General features: G+C 47.1%; 2 protein-coding genes across 2 annotated transcripts in view; both read left to right on the top strand.

Moving 5' to 3' along the window:
• The window catches only part of LOC149365444 (cytochrome P450 3A8-like), a 32,073-nt gene extending 29,271 nt beyond the window's left edge, over positions 1-2,802 (top strand). The window contains exon 8 of the mRNA XM_089542644.1: positions 605-2,802. Within this exon, the coding sequence (XP_089398770.1) occupies positions 605-1,117 (513 nt within the window). The 3' untranslated portion in view covers positions 1,118-2,802. The remainder of the gene's footprint in view (positions 1-604) is intronic.
• Positions 2,803-6,559: 3,757 nt separating this feature from the next.
• On the top strand, positions 6,560-18,835 carry LOC149365443 (glutamate-gated chloride channel-like). The gene is made up of 8 exons (XM_089542689.1): positions 6,560-6,645; positions 7,189-7,289; positions 7,837-7,901; positions 8,768-8,991; positions 11,818-11,900; positions 13,362-13,496; positions 16,156-16,493; positions 17,803-18,835. The coding sequence occupies exons 1-8, from the start codon at positions 6,560-6,562 to the stop codon at positions 18,043-18,045; spliced, it is 1,275 nt and encodes a 424-aa protein (XP_089398815.1). The 3' UTR covers positions 18,046-18,835.
• The last annotated feature ends 3,172 nt before the right edge of the window (positions 18,836-22,007 follow it).

Raw genomic sequence — 22,007 nt, 5'->3', positions numbered from 1 at the left:
TGCATTTCAAGGCCTGTCGCAGATCACTATACTTCTCCCAGCGCCAGTTAGTTCCAGTTCTGAGAATTACACCGTCAAAGAGGTACAGGGTCAGTCAAAAGTTCCAAGGCCACAGGGTTTGCTTTTGAGCAACATAGTCAGGCTGTTGTGATACCCTGGAAGCTCAAAATATCTGTAGAGAATAGACGAAGGATTGTTCTACCATCTGAGAACCTCGATAGCTCCATCGGAATCTTAAGTGCCAGGATATACTGATTAAAAGCGGACCATGTGGCCTGGGAACTTCTGACCAACCCTGTACATGTTCTGCGTGTGCGATTATATTTCTGCAAAAAATGCATGCGGCATTTCGCGTATGGTCTGTCCTCAACTGAGGAGAGCAGATGCTATGGTTTTTAATTCGTTCATTTAGTACACGAGTTTTAAGCGCACAGTGTAAAGGCTGGTCAAGTTTGCACTAGAATTCTGATTAGTACAGTTGTTCTCGACGACGTGAAGAAGGATACTGTTGCAAGGCGTTCGTTTTACTTATTCTTTCTGTTGCATGACCTCACATTTCTGTTGTTTTATGTTTTTTCTTGTCCTTTTCATCTTTTCCTTTCAGGTCTACGAGGAGTTGATGAAGAGGTACCCGGCAGACGAGGATCTCGATTACGGCCAGCTCCAAGAGCTTGAACGCCTCGACATGTTCGTCAAAGAGGCCCTGCGTCTCTACCCTCCCGTGGTGCTTCTGGTGTCGCGCCACTGTCGCACCGACACCACCATCCTCGGACAGCTCATCCCTGGCGGCTGCGAAGTGCTCGCACCGGTCTGGCACCTTCATCACGACCCTCAGCTATGGCCCGACCCGTTCCACTTCAAGCCGGAACGATTTGCCCCCGAAGCGTCCAAAGACATTCACCCAGGGGCATACATGCCGTTCGGTATTGGGCCCAAATCGTGCATCGGCAACCGGTTCGCCTTGCTGGAACTGAAGGCTGCACTTTGCAAATTACTCAGGAGGTACCAAGTCCTTGCATGCTCGCGAGTGCAAGATCCCATGGAACTCATCGTGCAAACGGTACTTGTTAGCCCCAAGACACCGATACAAGTCAAGCTGCAGCGTAGGACAGTGTAAGCAGCGGATACCTCGTCATAGAGATTATAACCCGCGTACAAGAGCACCCTATACATGCATCCTCCACTACAATGACGTTTAACAGCATGTCCTGCGAGAGGTGACACTAGTGGTAAGGTATTACTTCGTCAACGTTCTTCTGCCGTGTGTAAGGCCTGTGGAGGTATACAAAAGTGTAACGTCAGCACGAGAGGAAGCCCTTAAGGTACTCAGGTTGGAGACAGTTACGGTTCGTACTGAGGCATCAGCACTAACAAACTTTCACCGAAGAAAGCTACTGCAAAAGTCTAGTTCCAGACAATCACGGCCACCTAATGCAAACGCTGTGTCTTTCTGTGCAGTCCCTAGTGGCGTGCCAATTCTTCAAATGCCTGCAACATCTGTCACCTCTTCTTGTACGCAGGCCCGAACCCGAGCAAGGGCATCACGTGCTTATCGACGTTATCAACTTTATATTCCCTTTTTCCCTTTCTACTTGGAGGCAACCACTCTGCGTGCGTTTAAGTGGCTCATCCGGTTTGTTTTGCCTAAAGTATATAAGCTCTAGTTTAGGTGTTCAGCTTCAGTAGTTGGGCGACTCGAAGTTCGTGCGAAATGTCCATATGAGGAAACGTGCGCGGAGGCGGCAAGTAGCAGTTATTCATTGCGCGCAGATTTTGTTTTACCGCCAACTAGTCATTTGAAGACGGCTCGTGGATGTACAAGTGTGGTTAAATACAACGTTATACGGGTGTAAGACTAGCAATCATTTCAAGCACCTTGTGAGGAGTTATTCTGACTGTTTCATTCAGTTGCGTTATTTTCGCAACGCTAAGGTGCTTCACCTGTTGGTCCACGACAGGCGTTTACTCAGGCAACCAACTTCGGAACGGCGTACATGCGCACGTGTAGTCTCCACAGTGACGTGCACCTCAAGAATGGAGACACGGCCTGACGTCATTAGGTTGGGTATTACGCGGGTTAAATTCAGCGCCAGCATTATGCGACGGCGAGCGCACATCTGCTCGGACTAGGCGACGTCGACACTGCTCCGAACTATTGCCCCGAAGTAGGGTCACGCAGACATTGTAATAGGAATTTTCGCCGCAAGGGTAGCTGATTGCGTTCAGGCGAAGTGAAGTCAGTTCGCACTGTTTCGATGTCAGAAAACCCCCGAAACTTTCTTAGCGCTGCTTTCCCCCTTCCTTACGGCTTTTTTTTTTTTTTTTGCGCGTGCTATTCACGCCGCATCGATATATAAAGATGTAAAAACGAATATAAGAAGAGTGCCGGTTTGTCGAGAAAAGTAGTTCTTGGTCTAATGAGAAGCGGAAGTTATTTCAGAATATAACCACTCTTCTTCGCCATCACAAGAAACATGGCACTCGTTTTATTTGTAGGCACAGTTCACCCAATTAAACGTACCTTTAACGCCAGCCTATTTTTTTCATCATTTGCTTTGTACTCGAATGATCGTAAACTATAGCGAAAATAAAAAGTGCATTTTTTTTAAAGCACCTCTCCGTCCGGGCGCAGGTTAACATGCATGGGGCAGAAGTTATGACAAATGCCATTCGTTCCCTGTTGCTGACTTTGTTGTATAGCAGAAGCTTTTGTGTTGTATATTGCGTGAAATTATTGTTAATACGCGCGGTTTTTGTACGAGTATTTTTCTGTGAGAAAATAAATGTTCTTTACGAATTAAATCCTCAGAGTACTTTGGGGCACTCGTATTATGCAGATATTACACTGAACGAAACAACTAACTCTCCGGATGTTATTACAGCAGAAAAAAAATGACTACGGTATTGTTTGGACGCAGGCTCTCTTTTTATTTTCTACCGGCGGCGTGTAACACCCCCCGAAAAATATTTCCGGCCACGCCGCTGCGTACAGAGGCCTGTGTTGTCGGTTAGGCCCAGCTATCAACAGCAAGAACTAGACCAAGTCGTCCATGACTTCCTTCAGGAAGTCATGGACTTCCTGCCGAAAGTGCGAAGGAAGTCCTGAAGGAAGTGACGGATTGGCTAATTCTACCAATGGTCTCAACTGGTGAAGCAAATACCGACACGCCAACAAGCATAGTACCACTTGATGCGCAGAGCCAAAAAGCCCATTAGTCATTCCCATAACAGCGAAAAGAGGTAAACCTCACTATAAAACGGATGTACTGAATGTCATTCCTGAAATCGCAATAAGGTACGTACAATCGGGGACAAAATTGGTATACTCCATGCGGCGGGAGACGGAGCAACGGAAAACTGCGGCATTTTGGCGAGCACGAAACATTGAAACGAGCCAAGCGACATGCCTGCTGATAATAAAGGTCACGCATTGTCCGTCTCCATCCCAGATTCCGCCTGTAGATGGCGTTGCAACGCAGTTTTCTGTTGCTCCGGCTCCCGCCGCGTGGAGTATACCACTTTTGTCCCCGATAGTACATTTTAAATCACATAAGCGTTCAAGCACTGTCTTGTTTGAACGTGTTCGGACATACCGTAGAAGTGTTTTGTTAGCGCGTACGTACCGTACAAGTGTGTGATTGCGTAATAACCGAATACGTGTACACCACGTTCTGTGGACAACGAAGGCATCCAAGTGTCGTTGATGCGTGACAGGAAAGCACTGCAAATTGCGGGGTGCGTTCCTATCCCCTGCACAGGCGTTCCCGGTCGCAGTATATCGTAAGGATTCGACCAGAAGTTTTTACGCGTTACACTTACTTTACTCCTCTGTTTCGGTTCGATGCCCAGAGGTCGTTATGTAGTACAAGCTGTCAAGCTCTGCAGCGATCCCGGTTGTCAGATAAACTGATGAGACACCCACGGTCAATAACACTGTGTTCAAGTTGCAAACTTCGAGATTGTTGATAAACGCACTACCGTCTGGAAACAAAATCAGTTAAATGAATGCATTAAAAGAAACCCATGGACATAACAGTACGGCAGATAAATTAAGAGGTAAAACAAGCAAATATATAAACTTTTTTTCACGTGATAATGGCGACACATGGAAACAGCCTTCATTTGCAACTTCCAGATGACTCCGCCATCCGTCAGCACAGGAGCAGTGGTCAGATAGGAGTACTCACTTTTTTAAGCAGAGAAGCTGCGCCGAAAATCCCAAACCATCAACCTGAGCAGTGGGAGGCCGTGATGTCCAGCTCAAGCCTAGAAGACCAAAGACAGCGGTTTCAGCAGACGCAACAAACAGCAAAGGCTGTAGGTGGTCAGGTCCACGGGCCCTCTCAGTTCAGGGGGCGCAAAACATTGATTAAAGTTTGTCGCCACCACCATCACCTCACCACCAAACTGGAATAATGAAAGAGTTCTGGACAGAAGCACATACCGCCATCCGTCACTCTACAGTGAACTAGAAGATTACGGGTATAGTGGAAAACACGGGGGCTGCGGCGTGAAGGCGGAACTAATGACGGTCGACAGGGGCACTTGAATAGGCTTAATGCGCTGGCATCCTATTTTCGAGCAGCGTCTAATGTCTAATTTACAAATGATTGTAATTATTTACTTTCCTTTTACTAAGGAGTCACTTACCAGTCATTTACTTTCCATGTTCCGCTATTTTTGCACTGCTTTTTCCAATAAGCTTCCACTATTTTTTGCTGCTTCCATTACTTTTGCACTGCGGCTTCCAATTAGAGCTAAAATGCATTTTTCATAGCTACATCGTGCACGACGTCGCCTGCTATGAAGCTACCCGTCTGCATTCAGGCGGTCACCTCCGCATTTTAATTATCCTCCAGCATATTTTTCACTATGGGTGGTACTGCGCGAAACAGATGAAAGACCAAAAGAAAGAGACACCACAGACTAGCCATTCCTGGCAGAGGCAACAACACAAGGCCGCCACATTCAATCATTTTAATTAGAAATGGCGCCGAGAGCGGTAAGGATGCACCAAAGTAAAAAAAAATGATCACAATTTATGGTGTTCAACTAACCTCTAATCACGATTTTCAGCGCACTTTTATATGCAGCTGGGGAGCTGAGCATCGAAATGCGCACAGGTTGCATGATTAGGATCCCCGGCTGCTTACTTTCTGACTTACGTGGTTCGCACCAAAAAGCAGTCGACAAGTTGACAAACACAGCGGCATTTTTCTTTGCTCTATAAGAGTATATACTATATATGGGAGTAAAACGGGAGCAAGCTCCCTTATATAACTGATATATGACACTCCCTGATATAAAAGGGAGTGCGCTAGAGGACCGCTTGTTACCTTTTCCTTCCTTTCTGTTTAGGGCGTACGTAGTATTAGTGTGTTTTGTTATTAACGTCTCTTGTTTATGGGCATACGTGCTGAGATAGAACGAGACGCCATTACAGCCATAAGTGTGTAACTGTCGTTACTGGCAGGCGCTCAAAGTCGGAGCGAGTGTGTCAGCAGGTGCTCCAGCACAACGAGCACGACCATTTTTTTTACTAAAACTAGTGGCCTATCTCGCGCGGCGCCGTGTCGAATCGCTCCGACGGGAGAGAAGTAAACACGTTGCCACATATCAAAGCACGGCGGCGGCCCCAATCGACTCTAAGGAGGCAGCACAAAGAGGCGATAGAGGGAAGGCAGCAGAGGCCCTGCAATCTTTTGAGACTTGCCTATGAAGGCACGCAAGAGGAAAGAAGGAAAAGAGCATCACTCTTCCTCCACAAGGAGCAACGAATATTGCTTGCGCCTCCGTTAGGAGGCGACAGAAGAAAGCGACAGAAATGTCGTACTGGAGCAAAGATGGCGTCCGAGGACGCCTTAGCGCAGAGTGAAAGCTGGGAGGAGGAGTACGTAGTCAAGATGGAAAGAAGTACGGAAGAAGCAAAGGGGTACGTGTTTCGGCCCCCTCTCAAAGAAAGCGACAGCTCCGCCCGTGTTGATCATCGCCGGCGGCACGGAGACACCCGCAAGTGCAAGTGGTAAGCTTGATCTGTTCTTGTTTTGCCAGGAGCAAATATGTCACACCTCGCACGCTCGCGTGACATGTACTGTTATCGAGCTGATCGAACAAAGCGGCTGTCACTGTATGAACGCTGTTCTACTCAATTAAACATTAACATAAAATAGGTTAAAGCACGAGCGTTCCCTGCACGATATTAGCAGAACTGAGTATCACGAGGCGTACGCGATGAAATCGGCAGTCCATTCTTCAAAATAGATGACCAGCGAAGTGCTTCTTTGGTGTGTTCCACAGGGCGACGCGCATCGATTGTGATGCAAGGCGCAGTGGATGTGTTAATGAACTTTGCATGTGGGTCTTTACAGTGATTTTGTTCTTTTACTTAACACTCTATTTAGTTGACACTCTTTACTTAACACTCTTTTTTACTTTACATAGTACTTAACCCTCAGAATAAGTGAGAGGTTCATTGAACGGAGCCGCCCCTCTTCGAAAGTGACGCCACCAATTTTCTGATCAGTATCATTTATCCTTTTCCAGGCTTCATCGTGTAATCATGATTCCCCATAACAGCCAGCCACTTTTCAACAGAATTATTTGTATCGCCACATGTTTTGTCCTCTGGGAAGTCTGCCACGCCCAGTGAGGACTGTTCCAATACAAGTCTCGCTTCCGGCTTTTGCAACTGCACATGGCTCCTTTGCGCGATACTTATGGAGAGGACGCATGCGCACATCCTATCTTTATTTTGCTGAACTATTCGAAGGTGTTGCAATGCTTACATCTTGGCAGCATCCTCTTTATATGCTCTTTCTCAGCAAGTGCATACTTGTGAACCGAACACAAACATTTGGATTTTGGCAAGGCAAACCGCATGGTGTCATTCAGGTTCTTTAATCGTAGCTCTGCGTGCAAACCAGCCCCGAAAGTTTCAACTTGCTGTATAATAAAAAAAGCACGCTAATCAACGAAGAATTTCGCTGTGTTGGCATGCTACTATCTTATCGAGCATTGTGCCGCAATATAATAAATGAAAAAACAAGTTAATCACTGAAAACCCTCGCTGCGTTAGCACGTTACCTTCTTGTCGTGCAGCATCCTGCTTTGCTTACGAGCTTGTCGCCTGATGCGTTAGCTATCATGCTTGAGCCTACGTGGCTGACCCACGACATTGTCTCGTGACAGGAACAACGTCGACAGCTATGCTGCCCGGACGTTAAATGATTTGCTCAAACCTGAGAAGTACGACAAGAGGCTACGACCAGCGGGAACAAACGAGTCTACAGGTGGGCTCATGTGCTTTGGCCTCACGAAGTAGTCAACTAATACCACTATTTAACTAATATTCTCCCGCTTTGAGCTATGGGGCCGTGATGACAGAGATGTGTTCAGCATGCGTTGGCGTGGACAGTGTTGTGGCGGAAATACGGCACTGGAGCAATACGCGTTGGCATTTACAAAATTGCTGCAGAAACGCGGCACTGGAGCATAGGCCGCCATGGGTAAATTGGCATAGATGATGAAAAAGTTGAAGACGCGCATAACTGGCTCCCTGGGTCAGTGGACACCTCAATTGCGCTTTCAAGTACGTGGCGTCCAGCTGCAAAAAAAAAACTGCTTTCGCAGAATGTTTCGGGCTTAACAATATTAAACCGCCAGCGTATTTTTCTTTTAAGAAAAGCTAAAGCCTCAGGCTACGAAACTCTTCGGACGATGGCGCAGGTTAGGAATAATCGTGCACATAACTTTTTTTTTCGTGTAACCTATGTATGCGGCGACTCTCAAATCCTGCGCCAAATCTGACAAGTTCGGCTCTCGTCTTTCATGTTCCAGGCCCTGTGGTAGTCAGCACCGACTTGTACTTCCGCTCCATAAGCGACATCGACGATAAGAAAATGGTAAGTACCCAGCATTGCGCTAAGTTCGTTTTGCTACGAGCCAACCTGCGAAGAGAACACGGAAATGCGAAGCTTACTATCGGATAGAAAAGCCTACGGGTTGCCCCAAGCCTCCGGGTTGAGGCAACCGAGGGAGATGTCTCTGTTGATAGGTGTGGGGGGCTGGACATCGCACTTGTGGAGGTGCTAGTGCAACTAGGTAGCTCTTGGCACACACAACACCAATTTTGCACGCAAGAATATCTTGCTCTGGCCGTGAGTTTGTTGCCTCGCGTCGGCAGTAGAGGGTCTGTACGCATTGCTCAGCGCCTACAGACCAGCAGTTCACTTTGTGTTACTGTGTATACTCGCCTGCCATGGTCGTTGTTTTCAAGACCATAGTATTTAAGCCGCCGCGGTGGCTCAGTGCTTATGGCACCCGGCTTCTAATCCGAAATTCCGGCCGCGGCGGTCGCATTTCGATGGAAGCGAAATTCTAGTGGCCCGTGTACTGTGCGATGTCAGTGCACGTTAAAGAACCCCAGGTGGTCGAAATTTCCGGAGCCCTTCACAACGGCGTCCCTAACAGCCTCAGTCGCTTAGGTACGCTAGACCCCCACAAACCAAGCCAGGACGATAGTATTTATAAATAAATAAATAAAGCGATGCAGCCTGTAGTACCCTGACGATAGGTTTTTTAGAGCAGTACCGGTTATCAGCCCGCTGCATTTGAAACTCAACGTAGTTAGAGCACCAGAACTACTGGAAAATACTAAGGGAAATTGCAACTGGAAAATAAAGACGTGAAAGAACCGTAGATTAGTGAGTGAAACTTGACCGCGACAGCGTGCTTGCCCCTTAAAGAACCTTGCCATGCCTGTGCGCAGGAGTACAGCGTGCAGCTAACGCTCCGCCAGCGGTGGAAAGACGAGCGGCTGGGATTCAACGACATGTCCGGTCAGCTGAAGCGCATCAACGTTGGCGACCCGTACAGGCTGTGGCTGCCAGACCCGTTCTTCGTAAACGAAGTAAACGGGCGCTTCCATCTGCTGCTGAAACCCAATGCCCTGGCCCGCATACACCCTGACGGCACCGTACTCTATAGCGTAAGGTATGCCCCGGTACCTTGTGTCATGCATTTCCGCTGGGCCGTTTGCGGGCATTTTCTTCTCTCATAAAGTAACGGCAGCAAGTGCCCCTCAAACAAGGCCCTCCGGCCATTGGCATCGACCGATTGTCATGACGTCCCTTGCTCCTTCCGACGTCACACTAGCAGGTGTAAGGAGATTAACCGCGAAGTGATGACAATCGATCGATGGCCTGGGGTGGAAGGCTGTGGAGAGCGGAACGAGTTGTGGTTTTTTTCCAAGTTCTGAAGTGGCCAGTCTTGTTCAAAGAATTGACCGCCGTCCTGGGTAGCGGCGTGTGAATTCGGATGTTTACCAGGCTGTCGGCAGCCGGACTGACTAATGAGCGCCGGGCCCGAGACCCGACAATAGGCACCTTTCGCATACCGTGTACCGTGTTACCGTTACTGTTACCGGAGTACCGGGTTTCCACACGCAGCCAGTGAGAACGCGCTGATTGGTACCGATGCGGGAGGGTGCGTGCAGCTGCTGGGTACCTAGCGCCATCTGGCGCCACCGAGACGATCTGCGCATACGCAGCATTGGCGGTGGGCGGGCTCCCGGTATTCCGGTAACGCTAACGGACACACAGCACACGGCATGCTAAAGGTGTCTAATACCCGGTACTATAAAGTCATTTCTTCCCGGGCTCTCAATCCAGTAGAAGTTGCCCTTCGGGGACACGCATGACACTGTCACAGCATGTCATGTGTTGCCGACTGTTACGATGTGTTTGTCAGTTTCAGCGCGACAGCGTCAGAGCGGACATTCGAAGGAAAAGCCGAGCGCGTTGTCACACTAGTTCCGGATATGTCGAGAGGGTTGTGACGTCACACGTTGAACTGTGGAATGAAAACGAATAAAACTCGAGTTAAATTGCGACTATGATGTCGTAGCATGACTAGAATGCGATTATGACATATGAGGATGCAAAGTAAATTAATTACGCTGAAAACAAAGTTGGGGTAATTAGTTGGGAATTGCGCCCACGACCCTCAGGGAGTGCGTCAGACAAGCTAAACCTAGGCCACTGAGGCCAGTTCGTTAGACTTGATTAAGGGGATACCTGGTGTGTTTCGTGAAGTATAGCGTATTTGAGAATGCCTACTGATGTATGCTCATGAGTGCATGCAATTAGAAAGAGGTAGCAATTAAAAATAAAGTAACAAATAATCATTCATTGCGTCATGCCTTTAAGATGGAGCTTAAATGTCCCCTTAATTTTTAAACCTCCTCCAGACATATACCATCATGCTTGGCTACAGCAAGCGGAAATAAATAAATTTGCCCACTTCGTGCGAGTTTTCATCGTTAATGGCAATTGATTTTACCTGAATGCCTCCCAAATCCACGTCGATTCCCTGCTCTTCCTCCTGTTTGTGACTTGCGAATACAAAGTAGCTTTTTTTTTCTCGTCTCTTTTTGTCCCATTGGGCCCTCAAAAACAAAAGTGCTTGGCTTATAATATGTGATCGCATCTCTGTATCTGAAAGAGCTAATGCATCGCGAAGTCGGAATGTACTATCGGGGACAAAAGTGGTATACTCCACGCGAGCGGAGACGGAGCAACGGAAAACTGCGTTTCAATGCCATCTGCAGGTGGCATCTCGGACCCAGACAGCCAATCTGTGACCCTTATTATCAGCAGGCATGTCGCTTGACTCGTTTCAATGTTTCGTGCTTTTGCTCGCCAAAATGCCGAGCGGCGCCGCAGCAGTAGCCCTCTTTTCATTTTGTGTCTTGTTTTTTTCAACGCGCGTTCGAGATATGGCTTGAGAGCCGGCGCGCGCACCGTCATGATGTGATCGAATGCCCGCGCGCGCGTGGCTAACTAGTCGTGGAAGCAGCGCATTTCTGAAATATTGAAACGAGCCAAGCGACATGCCTGCTGATAATAAAGGACACGCATTGGCTATCTGGGTCCGAGATGGCGCCTGTAGATGACGTTGCAACGCAGTTTTCTGTTGCTCCGGCTCCCGCCGCGTGGAGTATACCACTTTTGTCCCCGACAGTACACGCAATTCTCCCCAGGCTGATCACAAAAGCTGCCCTTAAAGTCGTCTTCACGGTTCTATTAAGACAACATCTCCACATTCACAAAATCTTTAATATCGAATCCACTTGTTAAAAACGATAGCTAACCATTCATATCGACTCGACAGCCTTCGAGAATAAACGGTCAAAAGAAGCCAGTAACACACATAGGTTCCGAACATCCGCGGAGACATATCATGAATTTCTCGGGCTTGTTTTTGGCAACGAAATACTGACATCTTTCCCTATTCTCGTTCGAACCACTAAATGCACAGCACCTCCATTTAGTCTCGCCATTTGAGACATGCTAAGAGTACACAAGCGAATAGGTATGTTCAGCTATCAAATTAGTAATCTTTTTTTTTTTTTCACATATAGCGCTCACTGTTTTCCATCGTACGTACGTCTCACAAACCTGACTGAGGGCTCAATCCAGACGTGATCATGGCAACACTTAAGCGGTGACTCGAAGTTAGTGAAGTTAGTGTGTAGATAAGAAGCACTTACTGAACCGGTTTTGAATAAAAACCTGCATTTATGGTTATCTTGTGTCTAACGCGAAAAGTGTTTTTAGCACTGCTAAGACAACCGCAGCTTTATGAACACTTATTTTTCAACAAAGTGGTGGCAGCCAGGCGCCCGTCCCTGACAGCCCCGTCCGTGAAAATGTCTTTCTCCAAGTAAGAGCTTTTAGTGGTATTGCAAAAAAAAAGCAACAAGTTTTATATTAATCCAAGCGTTGAGGTTAAAAAGCAGCCACTGTTGCTTTACTGCAGAGTGTCGCTGAGGCTTTCGTGTCCCATGGACTTCAGAGACTTTCCGTTCGATCGGCAGACCTGCGGACTCAAGATAGAGAGCTGTGAGTATATATCGTTTTACGTACTTTATATTTTGAGTGCAAATAACACGAGGAAGGAGATATTAGAATACAGTATTCTCTACTTTTGGTAGAAAAACTCTTGGGCCGATTACTCAACAGGTTTCTTACACCACACAGTACCTATTAAACCGTGTGTTATTATTCCAGTGCGTTATACTGCGCGAATCTTTGTACTGTTTTATTGGTGGTGCATGACGCGACCGGATTTATCTCGTTGACCACGTTCAGGCTGGAGCCGATTCTACTTTGTTCCAGCCCGTTATGGTTAATCTGCAAGCCGTATCTCGAAAGTTCGTTATCAGCTTTAAATTGAGCATGGCCGATAGCGGCGGGCATGCTTGTGCTTTCGCCATCGCCGAGTCATTCAATTCTTTGCGGGCGTGAGTGAGCCCCATGAAGTTTCTCAGAAACTTCGTTGTCTTCCTGACTGCCAAACTGCCGTCACCATCCCTGCACCTCCACCAAATTCCGCCTAGGTGCGATCCAGTTTGCTCGCCCCGAGCGGTACCTCGAGCAAGCTCGCTTGACCAATCATTAGTTTAACCGCCACCTGCCCCCCTCCCCCCCCCCCCCCCCCCCACACACACACACACACGCAAGCGCGGATTTTCGCTTAATGAGGCAAATAAGCTTATGCCTTAAAACCACCATATTAGTAGAAGTCCATGCGACACCAGAATGATTTAGAAAAGAGGCACTCGCGACAAGCTGTGTACCATGCGCACAACATAGGGACACCGCCGGCCACTGGTATTTTACTTACGCTTAAGCCTACTAAACGCTCCAGGTAAAATAGGACCTCTAAACTACGTCCAAATATGTCGCAATAAGAGCTGTGACCTGTATTTTAATGCGTTCACCTGCAAAGTTACCTGAGGCAGTAATTAATAAGGCTTTGACGTATACGCCAGTGCCAGGATTTAACACTTTTAAATTTTGGTGATCTTCATGTTTTTGTTATTATTGTTACTTTTGTGACTAAGCGTTAACTTCGACTGAGTGAAAACTAAATCATCGGATAGTTCGCTGCGTTTAGGCTTTGTAAGATGACATGAAAAAGCGAGCTGTCCACGCTTCCTGCTAAAGCCATCTCGGACGTAAGCTTGCTTTCCTGAAATGGAGTGATGGACGTAAATCTTATTAGTTTCCGTGGCGAGAGCAATTAAACTAATGTAAAGATATGCTAGCAATGCTTCTTTACTAACGCACCATTTTTACACCGTTGCGCCATTTGCGTTGAAGTAATAGTTTCTCAAAGTATCGTACGTTTAAATATCGAGTTGCTTATATGCTTATATAGTTTGGGTATACACTGACGACAAAAACTAAGCTACGTTAGTCCAACACTGTTGATTCAGCGACAGTTCTGCACCTTATATTCTGTAAGAAAAATTCCGAGGTTCTTGAGGAGCCTTTCTGAAGGACTGTTCGTTTTACCAGATGGCCACACGGCTGAAGACATTGTGCTTGCTTGGCGAAAAGGTGACAACGTACAAGTGACAAGGGACATCAACATTCAGCAATTCACAACGACAAAGTTTTTAACTGGTGACTGCACCACTAAAAGTACCACAGGTAAAGTTATTTCTGCTAAATTGAGCCAACCTTCTGGTCGTTGCAGAGCTTATACCGCTGATCTTTTATCAAATTTAGATCCTTTCTTGTCGTTTAGTCAGTGCCAGCATGCTTATACTGCGTCTTCTGCTTTGCTTGAAGTTTAGCGCTGAAGGTGGCAAAAATCGGCACCGGGAAATGCGTACAAATGTCAAACTTTGTGCCGTGTCTTTTTAATGCGCGCATTTGGGCACTGGTTCAAGCGTCCCGTAAAATCATCGCAGTTCAGCTTTTTTTTTTGTGTGTTTTCAAGTGAGCGAAGATTCGCCTGATAAGGTGGCGAGCGGTTAGTTTGCGCCGTGTGCACGCATGCGGTGGCCTGGAGCTGCGGCAGTGCAAATTTTCGGGCGGTCCGGTATTAGCAACTGCATGCGCAGCACTATAATCACACATGACCCACAGCCAGTTGCGTAATCCCATCCCTTTAATGTACATCCGCCCTTTTCAACATCACTGTTACAGAGCCCGGCGCAGTTGCCGGGGTTGATTTCCGCTTGCTTATAGCGACACATTTTAAAGGAGGCAAAAGATGTGTAGCAGATGATCTACTGGCAAGAATGAGTGTTAAGAATAAAAAAGGAGGCATATATTGTTTGCAATATTGAAAGCAAAGGCGCCTTTATTTTTCTAATATTTCCTACTGCGATCTTGTAGCGCGACCTTCCCTGCTGCCTTGAAAAGTGTGTTTGACTAGAGAAAGAGCGTCCATTTGCATCGTGTGGATGTCGATTGCAAGAAACGTGAAGAAATAAAACATTCTCATATCAGTTTTTATTACATTACGAGGAAGCATTAACACGCATATCGCGCGGTTGACAGCACGACATAGCGGAATGCAGTGCCTGGAACCTTGCGACAACTGCACGTTCAAGAAAGTTTTGCCTGTGTTTCTAAAAACAACTGAACATGGGAGAAACTCAAGAACTGAACACACCGAGAACTAAGCTGTAAATGGCGCATGATTCTTTCTATGCATTGTACTCGACCGATCAAGGCTCGTGTAGCTGGAGCGTGCTGAGTGCACATGACCATGTTTTGCCGCTAAATTAATGAAATAAGCTCTTCTTTGCGACCGGACTGCATGCTTGAGCAACACCACCGACATATGCTGACTGAAATATCAATTGTCCCACATAATTCCTCGTCCCGTTTGAGCATTTTCTGTTTCAGACATGGCTAGGAACCAACTAGCCCGAACCAAAGTACCTCTGGCTAATAAATTCTCGAAACTGGCTCATCTTCCCATAAGAGACGAATAGCCTCACCCATATCATGAGCTGAAAACAAATCATTAATAAAGCTTTGTCACTGATCAGCGCAGCAAGCGACAATTGGAAACGGATCGGTGCGCTTACGCATGATACCTCGCATTACACTTGGCGTTGTAGCCGTCTTTACCCAACGCTCAGCAGCGTTTTTTTTTTTCTCGACCGAACCTACATGGCGGGCCTAGTTCTCGGAGCGCTGAGATGCCGCTGCGCATTTCGCATATCGCCTATTGCGCTGGACAGGAAAACATGTCTAGACGGGACTCCAACCCGTGCCCCTTAGGTTGAGGGCCATGAGCGCTGCCCTTCGACCATCGAGGAGCTTGGGTTGACGGTGACGAAAAAAAGCCTTGTGTGAGCGCTTCGCACCGTGCACAGTACACTACAGAGCGCGTAACAACATTTAGTTGAATCGCAACTGAAACGAATGCGACATCATTACATGAACTTTTTAAAAAACGAAAGCGATGTGTAGCCTTCTTCCAGTTCTGTTCTGGTTACCTTTATGTGTTTGAGACGTTTTTTTTTTCTTTCTGTTTCTTAGGTTTTTTTTCCTTATGTTCATTTTGCGTTTCGTTATTCCGCCACATTTTGATACTTGTCGACTATTCAGGTATTGCGCTTTTCTTGTTTTGTTTTTTGCTCAGTTCCTCATGATAGATGTTCCTTCTTGTATCTCCATGTTCAAATTTTTTACCACCCCCCTATCGTGACGAGGGCCTTAAGGGGCTCCTTGAAATAAATACTGTCACGACCAGAGGAGCCGTGAAGGTAGGCGTCTGGAATAACCCAAGACTGGGAGTCTTCTTTTAATTGTAGAGCCAGGCTCCAGCACACAGAAAATAACAAGCGCGCCTCGAGAGCCCATCACCGCTTCGTCGTCGTTTTCGAATCAGCGCGGAGGCCGCGCGGCGCGTTAGGCGCGTGGCAATATAATAATAAGTGAATAAATAACTAACTAATAATAAAATAAATAATAAGTGAATGAATAATAAGTGAATAAATAACAAGAATCAGCAGTTCTTGTCACCCATTAAAAAAGCCTATGCGTACAAGCAACCGAAACCCGCTTACCTACCTGAAATCCGCCGGAACTACGAGCGCGGCGGAGTACGCCGCAGCGTCAAGAGACGGCACGCGAGATCCCCGCATGCTAACCGGCTAGGATGCGCATGTCGTGTCCGCCCGATAGAAAGAGAACGGCCACAAGCCATCACCATCATCGCTATTGCATTCAGTCCTCATTGGGGTTACATGCGTCTTTGGACACCGTCTGTTCCCTTGTCCACCAACGGAAGAGAGAGTCATCTTTCTGGGTACTTGCGCGTTGCATGTTCCTGCGTTCTGCGCAGGCGAGTACTCCTGCCTCAAGGTGGACTTCACGTTCGAGCGCCACGTCCACGAGGTGATGATCAACGCGTACCTGCCGTGCGTTGTGCTCGTGCTGGTGTCCTGGGTCGCCCTCTGGATCAGCAGCAGGAGCACGGAGGTGCGCATCCTGGTGCCCACGGTCGCCCTTCTGGTCATGGACAACCTGGTGGGCAGAATGAACCAAGATGACTTCCCGCACACCTCGTACGCCAAGGCGGCGGACACGTGGACAGCGCTGTGCCTCGCTTTTGTCTTCATCCTGCTGCTCTACGTGACAGCCACCGACTACGTGTTCCGCGTCACGCAGAGCGCCCAAAAGGTGCCTGACCCAGTTTCTTTCCAGATGCGCTCACCTCAGTTTAAAGGGAGCTCTCGATAAAGTTGCCGAATGCCTGGTATGTTAAAGAATGCCTCTTTGTGACTATCCTCCAGCATAAATTTTTTTAACGCGTTTGTTAAAAGCTGAATTATCTGCAGTCAAAATTTCAACTTAAGCGTTTTCGTGCCTTTCCATCTCCTTTCGTCAATTTTTGCACCCTGAAAGGTCGGCTTTCCTCCGCCAGCTGCCGACACGCGCAGGAATTTCCCGGGAGGTAGAGCTTCCTGACCGTCCTGAGCGACTCGGCTGACTGGCCACGGCGATGGTAGCTACATGACACCTGAAAGAATCATAGCCATCTCTTAACCGACAGATGTGGTAGCGTGAAACGGAGAAAGGTGCGAGTACGAAGTCGCCGGAAAGGGCTCGCCAACTTTTGCGCGCGATTGGGGGTTTTCTGCGGCGTGTGGAAGTATATTATTTGGCTCAGATGTTCATGACAACACAATGTAGTGATTGAGCGAATTTAGGTACTCTCTTCAGAAGGTGTTTCAGGGCCGCTTAAAGTCACTTTATCAACCAACCAGCGCAGTCTATTAGGGAAACGACCTGACTCGCGCACGTAGGCACTCTGGTTAACCTTAGCTGCAGTTTTCCCAGAAGATATTCAATCTGTTATTCTTTTTTGTTGTTTGGTTTGGTTTTGTGGGGTTTAACGTCCCAAAGCGACTAAGTCTATGAGAGACGCCGTAGTGAAGGGCTCCGGAAATTTCGACCACCTGGGGTTCTTTAACGTGCACTGACATCGCACAGTACACGGGCCTCTAGAATTTCTCCTCCAAAGAAATTCTAGCCGCCGCGGCCGGGATCGAACCTGCGTCTTTTGGGTCAGCAGCCGAGCACCATAGCCACTGAGCCACCGCGGCGGCTTTTTTTGTTTTTATGTAATGAATACAACGTTGTGCTCGCTTATTTCTTTGCTCATTTGATGCGGTCGCTACTCGTCTGTTTAGAAAATTCTCAAATTGAAATTTACTTGCCACAGGCTGTTGTAAACAAAGTTTCACCGTTCACATCTATTTGACATGTAATTATGTACAGGTCATGTTCAATGTCCTCAACGGAAGAGCTGGAAAAGTGTTGTCTTGTACCGGGAATAAATGCATGCAATACGAGTATTATCAATTCCTTGTTACCACCTGTATTAAGGGGTAGTTTTCCAAGAGTTGCCAAGCATGAATGTCTGCAACAATTGCGCGGAGAACACAACAAAACGAAACTAACATGTCTTTCTTTTCATTTGTGCTAGGTTGAGAAAGAATCAAGTAAGCACACCTCCGCATCACCCAAGGCGTCGGCGTGGCATCACACCCTGTGGTCCTGGGTGCAGCGTTCAAGAACCACACCGGAAAGAATGGACTTTTTCGCGCGGATCATTTTTCCCGCGGCTTTTTTCCTGTTCGTCATCGTATACTTCAGTGTGCACGCCACAGCGAGCGAGGATGAAGCACAGAAAGCAAGAGGAGGGCCGGTGATTTTGAAGAATCGCTGATGCCTCGAGGTCGTCTGAAGAGGCCATCAAGATTGTGCGTTTTCTTTCCTGTAGCCTTGAAGACATGCACGTTAGCTGGGCCAGACCCAAAAGTCAAATGCTACATATACAAACCCTGTTCGCAGCAGGGCTTGTAGCCGTTATTACGCTAATTGTTTTGTGCTTCCGTTTTTTTCTCACCCCTGCCGAACTACCGAGGTAGCAATAGCCCTAACACCGACAGTGTTACTGACTTTTGTCGACAACCTTTCATCTGAAACCACCACCACAGCATATGGAATTTTTGCAGCTTACCTGTACGGTGGCAACAACAGATGAGTTCCCGTTTACTCAGCCCCATTTGGAGGAACGCGGAGCGCACGAATCGGGTTACGGGTTACGTTCGCTGAAGAAGCAAATAAGGAAATTTATTACTACCTCGCATTCATTGCATTAACAGTTTGACCTGTCGACATTGAGGTTCCTGCCTGATGATATGGACGCAGTACGTATTCGGTACAGTTCACCGAAATTCTTTTTCTAATACAAATGTAATGAGGGAGAAAAAAGCTGCCAAAAATTCTGGTGTACAACCCGCGGGCTGTATATGTTTACGAGCTCTAACTTTGGGTTTCCCGGATTATGAGTATTGGTGCGGACTATACAGCAATGTTTTTCCATAATCACCTTTTATAAAATGAAATACCCAAAGCGATGCTACAGAACGGATGCGGCTAGCCAACAATTTAGTGAGAAAAAAGCTTTTTCTTTTTTTTTCACCCAAATTTGCGCATTGCAGGCTAATACACCTGTTGTAACTATAACATGGAATAAAGGTGGATTTAAAAACTCACAGCGGTGCTTCCTTGTTTTCTCTGGGACTTGATATTTCTCTTTCATCCATTCCTTCTTCATTGTGTTTCTGCCTCTTTGCAACCCACTCTTGTTTTTTTACGCTCTGAGAAAACTTCAACAAAGAAACATGTGTGAATGCACAGTAAGTACGACTGCTGCTCCGTTCCAAGAAAGCCTCATGTTCTCAAACTGAGTCATCTGCCCACATGCAAGGTCTGCGATGTCAACACTGAGGTCATAATTTGGTTCTCACCACCGAGGACCCAATACCAAGGGCCCCTTTTCTCCTGATTTTTTTTTTTGGCTCGCATTCTCTATTTTAGATTTCTGGCTCTTACAGCAAAAGTTCCCGGAGCATGAGTAGTTGTAGTTGTCAACATCAAGCTTCGGTGAACACCTCAATCTGAGCTTTGAGAGAAGCGAGGAAGGAGGAAATGAAAGATGGAAGAGAGAAAGAAGCGGTGCAGCTGAGGGCTCCGGGTAAATTTCGACTTCGTTTTTAACGCACACATACGTAGCACAGCACACGCGTATCTTTCTACGTTTCGCCTCCATCGAAAGGCGGCCTCTATGGCCGGGACTTAACCAGCGTTTGGTCCGGCCGGAGTGCAGGCGCCTCTTGAGAACTAATTGTTGTAGCGTTGCTCCTGTAAGCGAAAGGAATACGTGAGCTGGTGCATTTCACGTTGCCAGCGTCGATGACTTCATTGACCAGCGTGTGGAAGAGTACGTGACCTTTAGCGTGCTTACAACGTAAACTAACGTCCTCTAAGCTCTTAAGCATGAAGACGGTGAGTCTTCCATTTCTGCTGACAAGCACAGCAAGTTGAAAAAATTGGAGGGGACAAGATCCACCTTAAGGGTAAGGGTATGATGCGTTAGCGTAATGAGTTATTTCGCATATATATATATATATATATATATATATATATATATATATATATATATATATATATATATATATATATATATATATATATATATATATATATATATATATATATATATATATATATAAGGTCCTTTATACGAGTTTTTATACTTTGTGTCACTGTGTAAGATATATAAATAGAAATACAGTGGCTGTTATACGGGTACAGTGGCCCAAGCCATTTGCAGATCAAGTTCCCTACTTTGAGACACCACGAGATGACCTATCGCGAAATTTTAGCGCATGTTTGGACATGTAACACGGGTAAAATCCCGGTTCAGTGATAACAAAGCAGTGATTCTCGACTTGAATTTTGTGGTTCTTTTTTATTCCCTTAATCGTTGGCTTGTTCTTCCGCTGCTACCCCTTGTGCCCCCCCCCTCCCCCCCAGCCCCTCTAATAAGAAAAATAACGCTTACCGCACGTGTACAGCTTGGTTGAGCTGTACGTCGGTAGGCATGGTCAAACGTCAAGAAGCAAGCGCCGCGCGACCGTACCTGGTTTACGTTGCAAAGAGACAGTTCGTGCATGCACTACAAGCTCCCACAGACAACTCGGCGGAAAGCGTGGCTTAGACTGTCGCCAGCGCCGCGCAGCGATAGTCATCTGGTGCGAGATAATGCTGTCGGTATGTGTACGGCGGCTGACGATAGCTGGTGGGCAGCTCGCTTTGACAGCTTTTTCGCCTGTGCCCGATCGCCGCTTAGACAGCGCGCTCGTTACGTAGGCGTTTCTCTGCGTTTTGCTCGCGTATGCATCATTGCACGCCCGGGCAACGCGTTGCAGTTTCCTTATCGCGGGAACCCAATATTCGCGCGCCTAGCCAGCTTGCCCCGAAGGCTGCCGGTCTAACAGCAGTGCCGTGCGTTGCCTGAAGCTTCGGCGTATACGTGTGAACTTGGAAGCGAACCGCAGTGCTCAAAAACATTTATTTTGTTAAATCGGCAGCCTTGGAACTGAACTCGCAGTCCAAGACACGCCTTCCGTCACTCGTTAACTCTGTGGGCGCCTGTACAGCGTTGTTTCTGCCGGCGAAGTTTAACCTTTCGATCTAATGGAGACGATGCGATCACAGGCCCGATTAGGCGGCGCGTGAGTGGCATAGGGAAGAGTAAAAAGGATTAACTTAAGTGACCGATCACCGGAAGTGACGCTGTGGCTACGCGTGGCACTGCGGTTGAAGAATTCACTGCTAATGAGAGCGCCAGGCCTTTCCCACACCTCAGTCTAAGGGGAGTTCAGCAGACAGCCACCGTTTGCGAAGAATTCTTTTCTCTTTTTTTTTTCCAATTAAAACCTTGCTTACGATAAAAACCCCTAACAAAACAACAATAAAAGTGAAGACATGCCTGCTCACAACTACAGCGCTCAGAAGAAAGGCCATGTGCAGAGTCGCGCACGGTCGACCTACTATACAGGGTGTTTCACATAACTTGAACCAAGGATTTAAAAAAAGCGGTAAACCGCAGCCCGCTGAAACCAAGGATACATTGTTCGTCATCATGTGGCGCTCCTCAGGATATTCTCATTGCGCTTAATTAGTTAATTAACTATGATGAATTATGCAAATTTCCAAATATTCATTTTAGTGTCAAGGCCATTACGTTAGGTTTTGGAGCAGGTTTATAAACAACCGATCCAGTTTATTGTAACATCGTATCTCCTACGGGGTCCTTTTTTCCGGCATCTAAAGAAAGCCCGCGAAATGTGAAAAATGCCACGTGACTACGCTCGTGCGCTACCACATTGCAGCGCTCTCAACGGCGCTTCAAGCAAACGAAGCGTGCCCGCTGACCGTGGCGAAGTGAACGGCCGCCGATCGAAATCTACCAGTCAAAACTATGTTTTCAATTGCTATGCTTATGATTTGATTAATAGTCCTACACTGCTTAAATATGCGAGGGACTATGTTTTGCACTCCTGCAGCCCTGATTGGACGAGAGAGCTCTGCCTTCCGTAGCGCTGCAAACATCTTGTGAGACGAAGTGTACAGCAACTTAAAGCGCAACTCAATGATGTCATCTAACATGGCACTGTCGCCTTGTCCATTAAGTGCCATCAGGACTGGGCGTCATGGAGGTGTGCATGCTGCTGCGACGCCATCTTTATGTGATCATCTCTCGGCCTCAGCAATGACGGTAGCGGACGAAATATTGCCTCATGGGGCTAGTAAGGATTCCGCCTTAAAACATTCCCT

The sequence above is a fragment of the Amblyomma mixtum genome, chromosome 1, assembly GCF_055824585.1.
Source record: "Amblyomma mixtum isolate Tamu chromosome 1, ASM5582458v1, whole genome shotgun sequence".
Taxonomy (NCBI): domain Eukaryota; kingdom Metazoa; phylum Arthropoda; class Arachnida; order Ixodida; family Ixodidae; genus Amblyomma; species Amblyomma mixtum.
This window is presented reverse-complemented; position numbering and strand designations above follow the sequence as displayed.

Bases quoted from the DNA above. Each gene is read 5' to 3' on its own strand.
- LOC149365443 (XM_089542689.1), top strand. From the start codon at position 6,560: ATGATTCCCCATAACAGCCAGCCACTTTTCAACAGAATTATTTGTATC. The intron at 7,902-8,767 runs GTAAGTACCCAG...GCCTGTGCGCAG, and splicing joins ACATCGACGATAAGAAAATG to GAGTACAGCGTGCAGCTAAC. The intron at 13,497-16,155 runs GTAAAGTTATTT...CGTTCTGCGCAG, and splicing joins CACCACTAAAAGTACCACAG to GCGAGTACTCCTGCCTCAAG.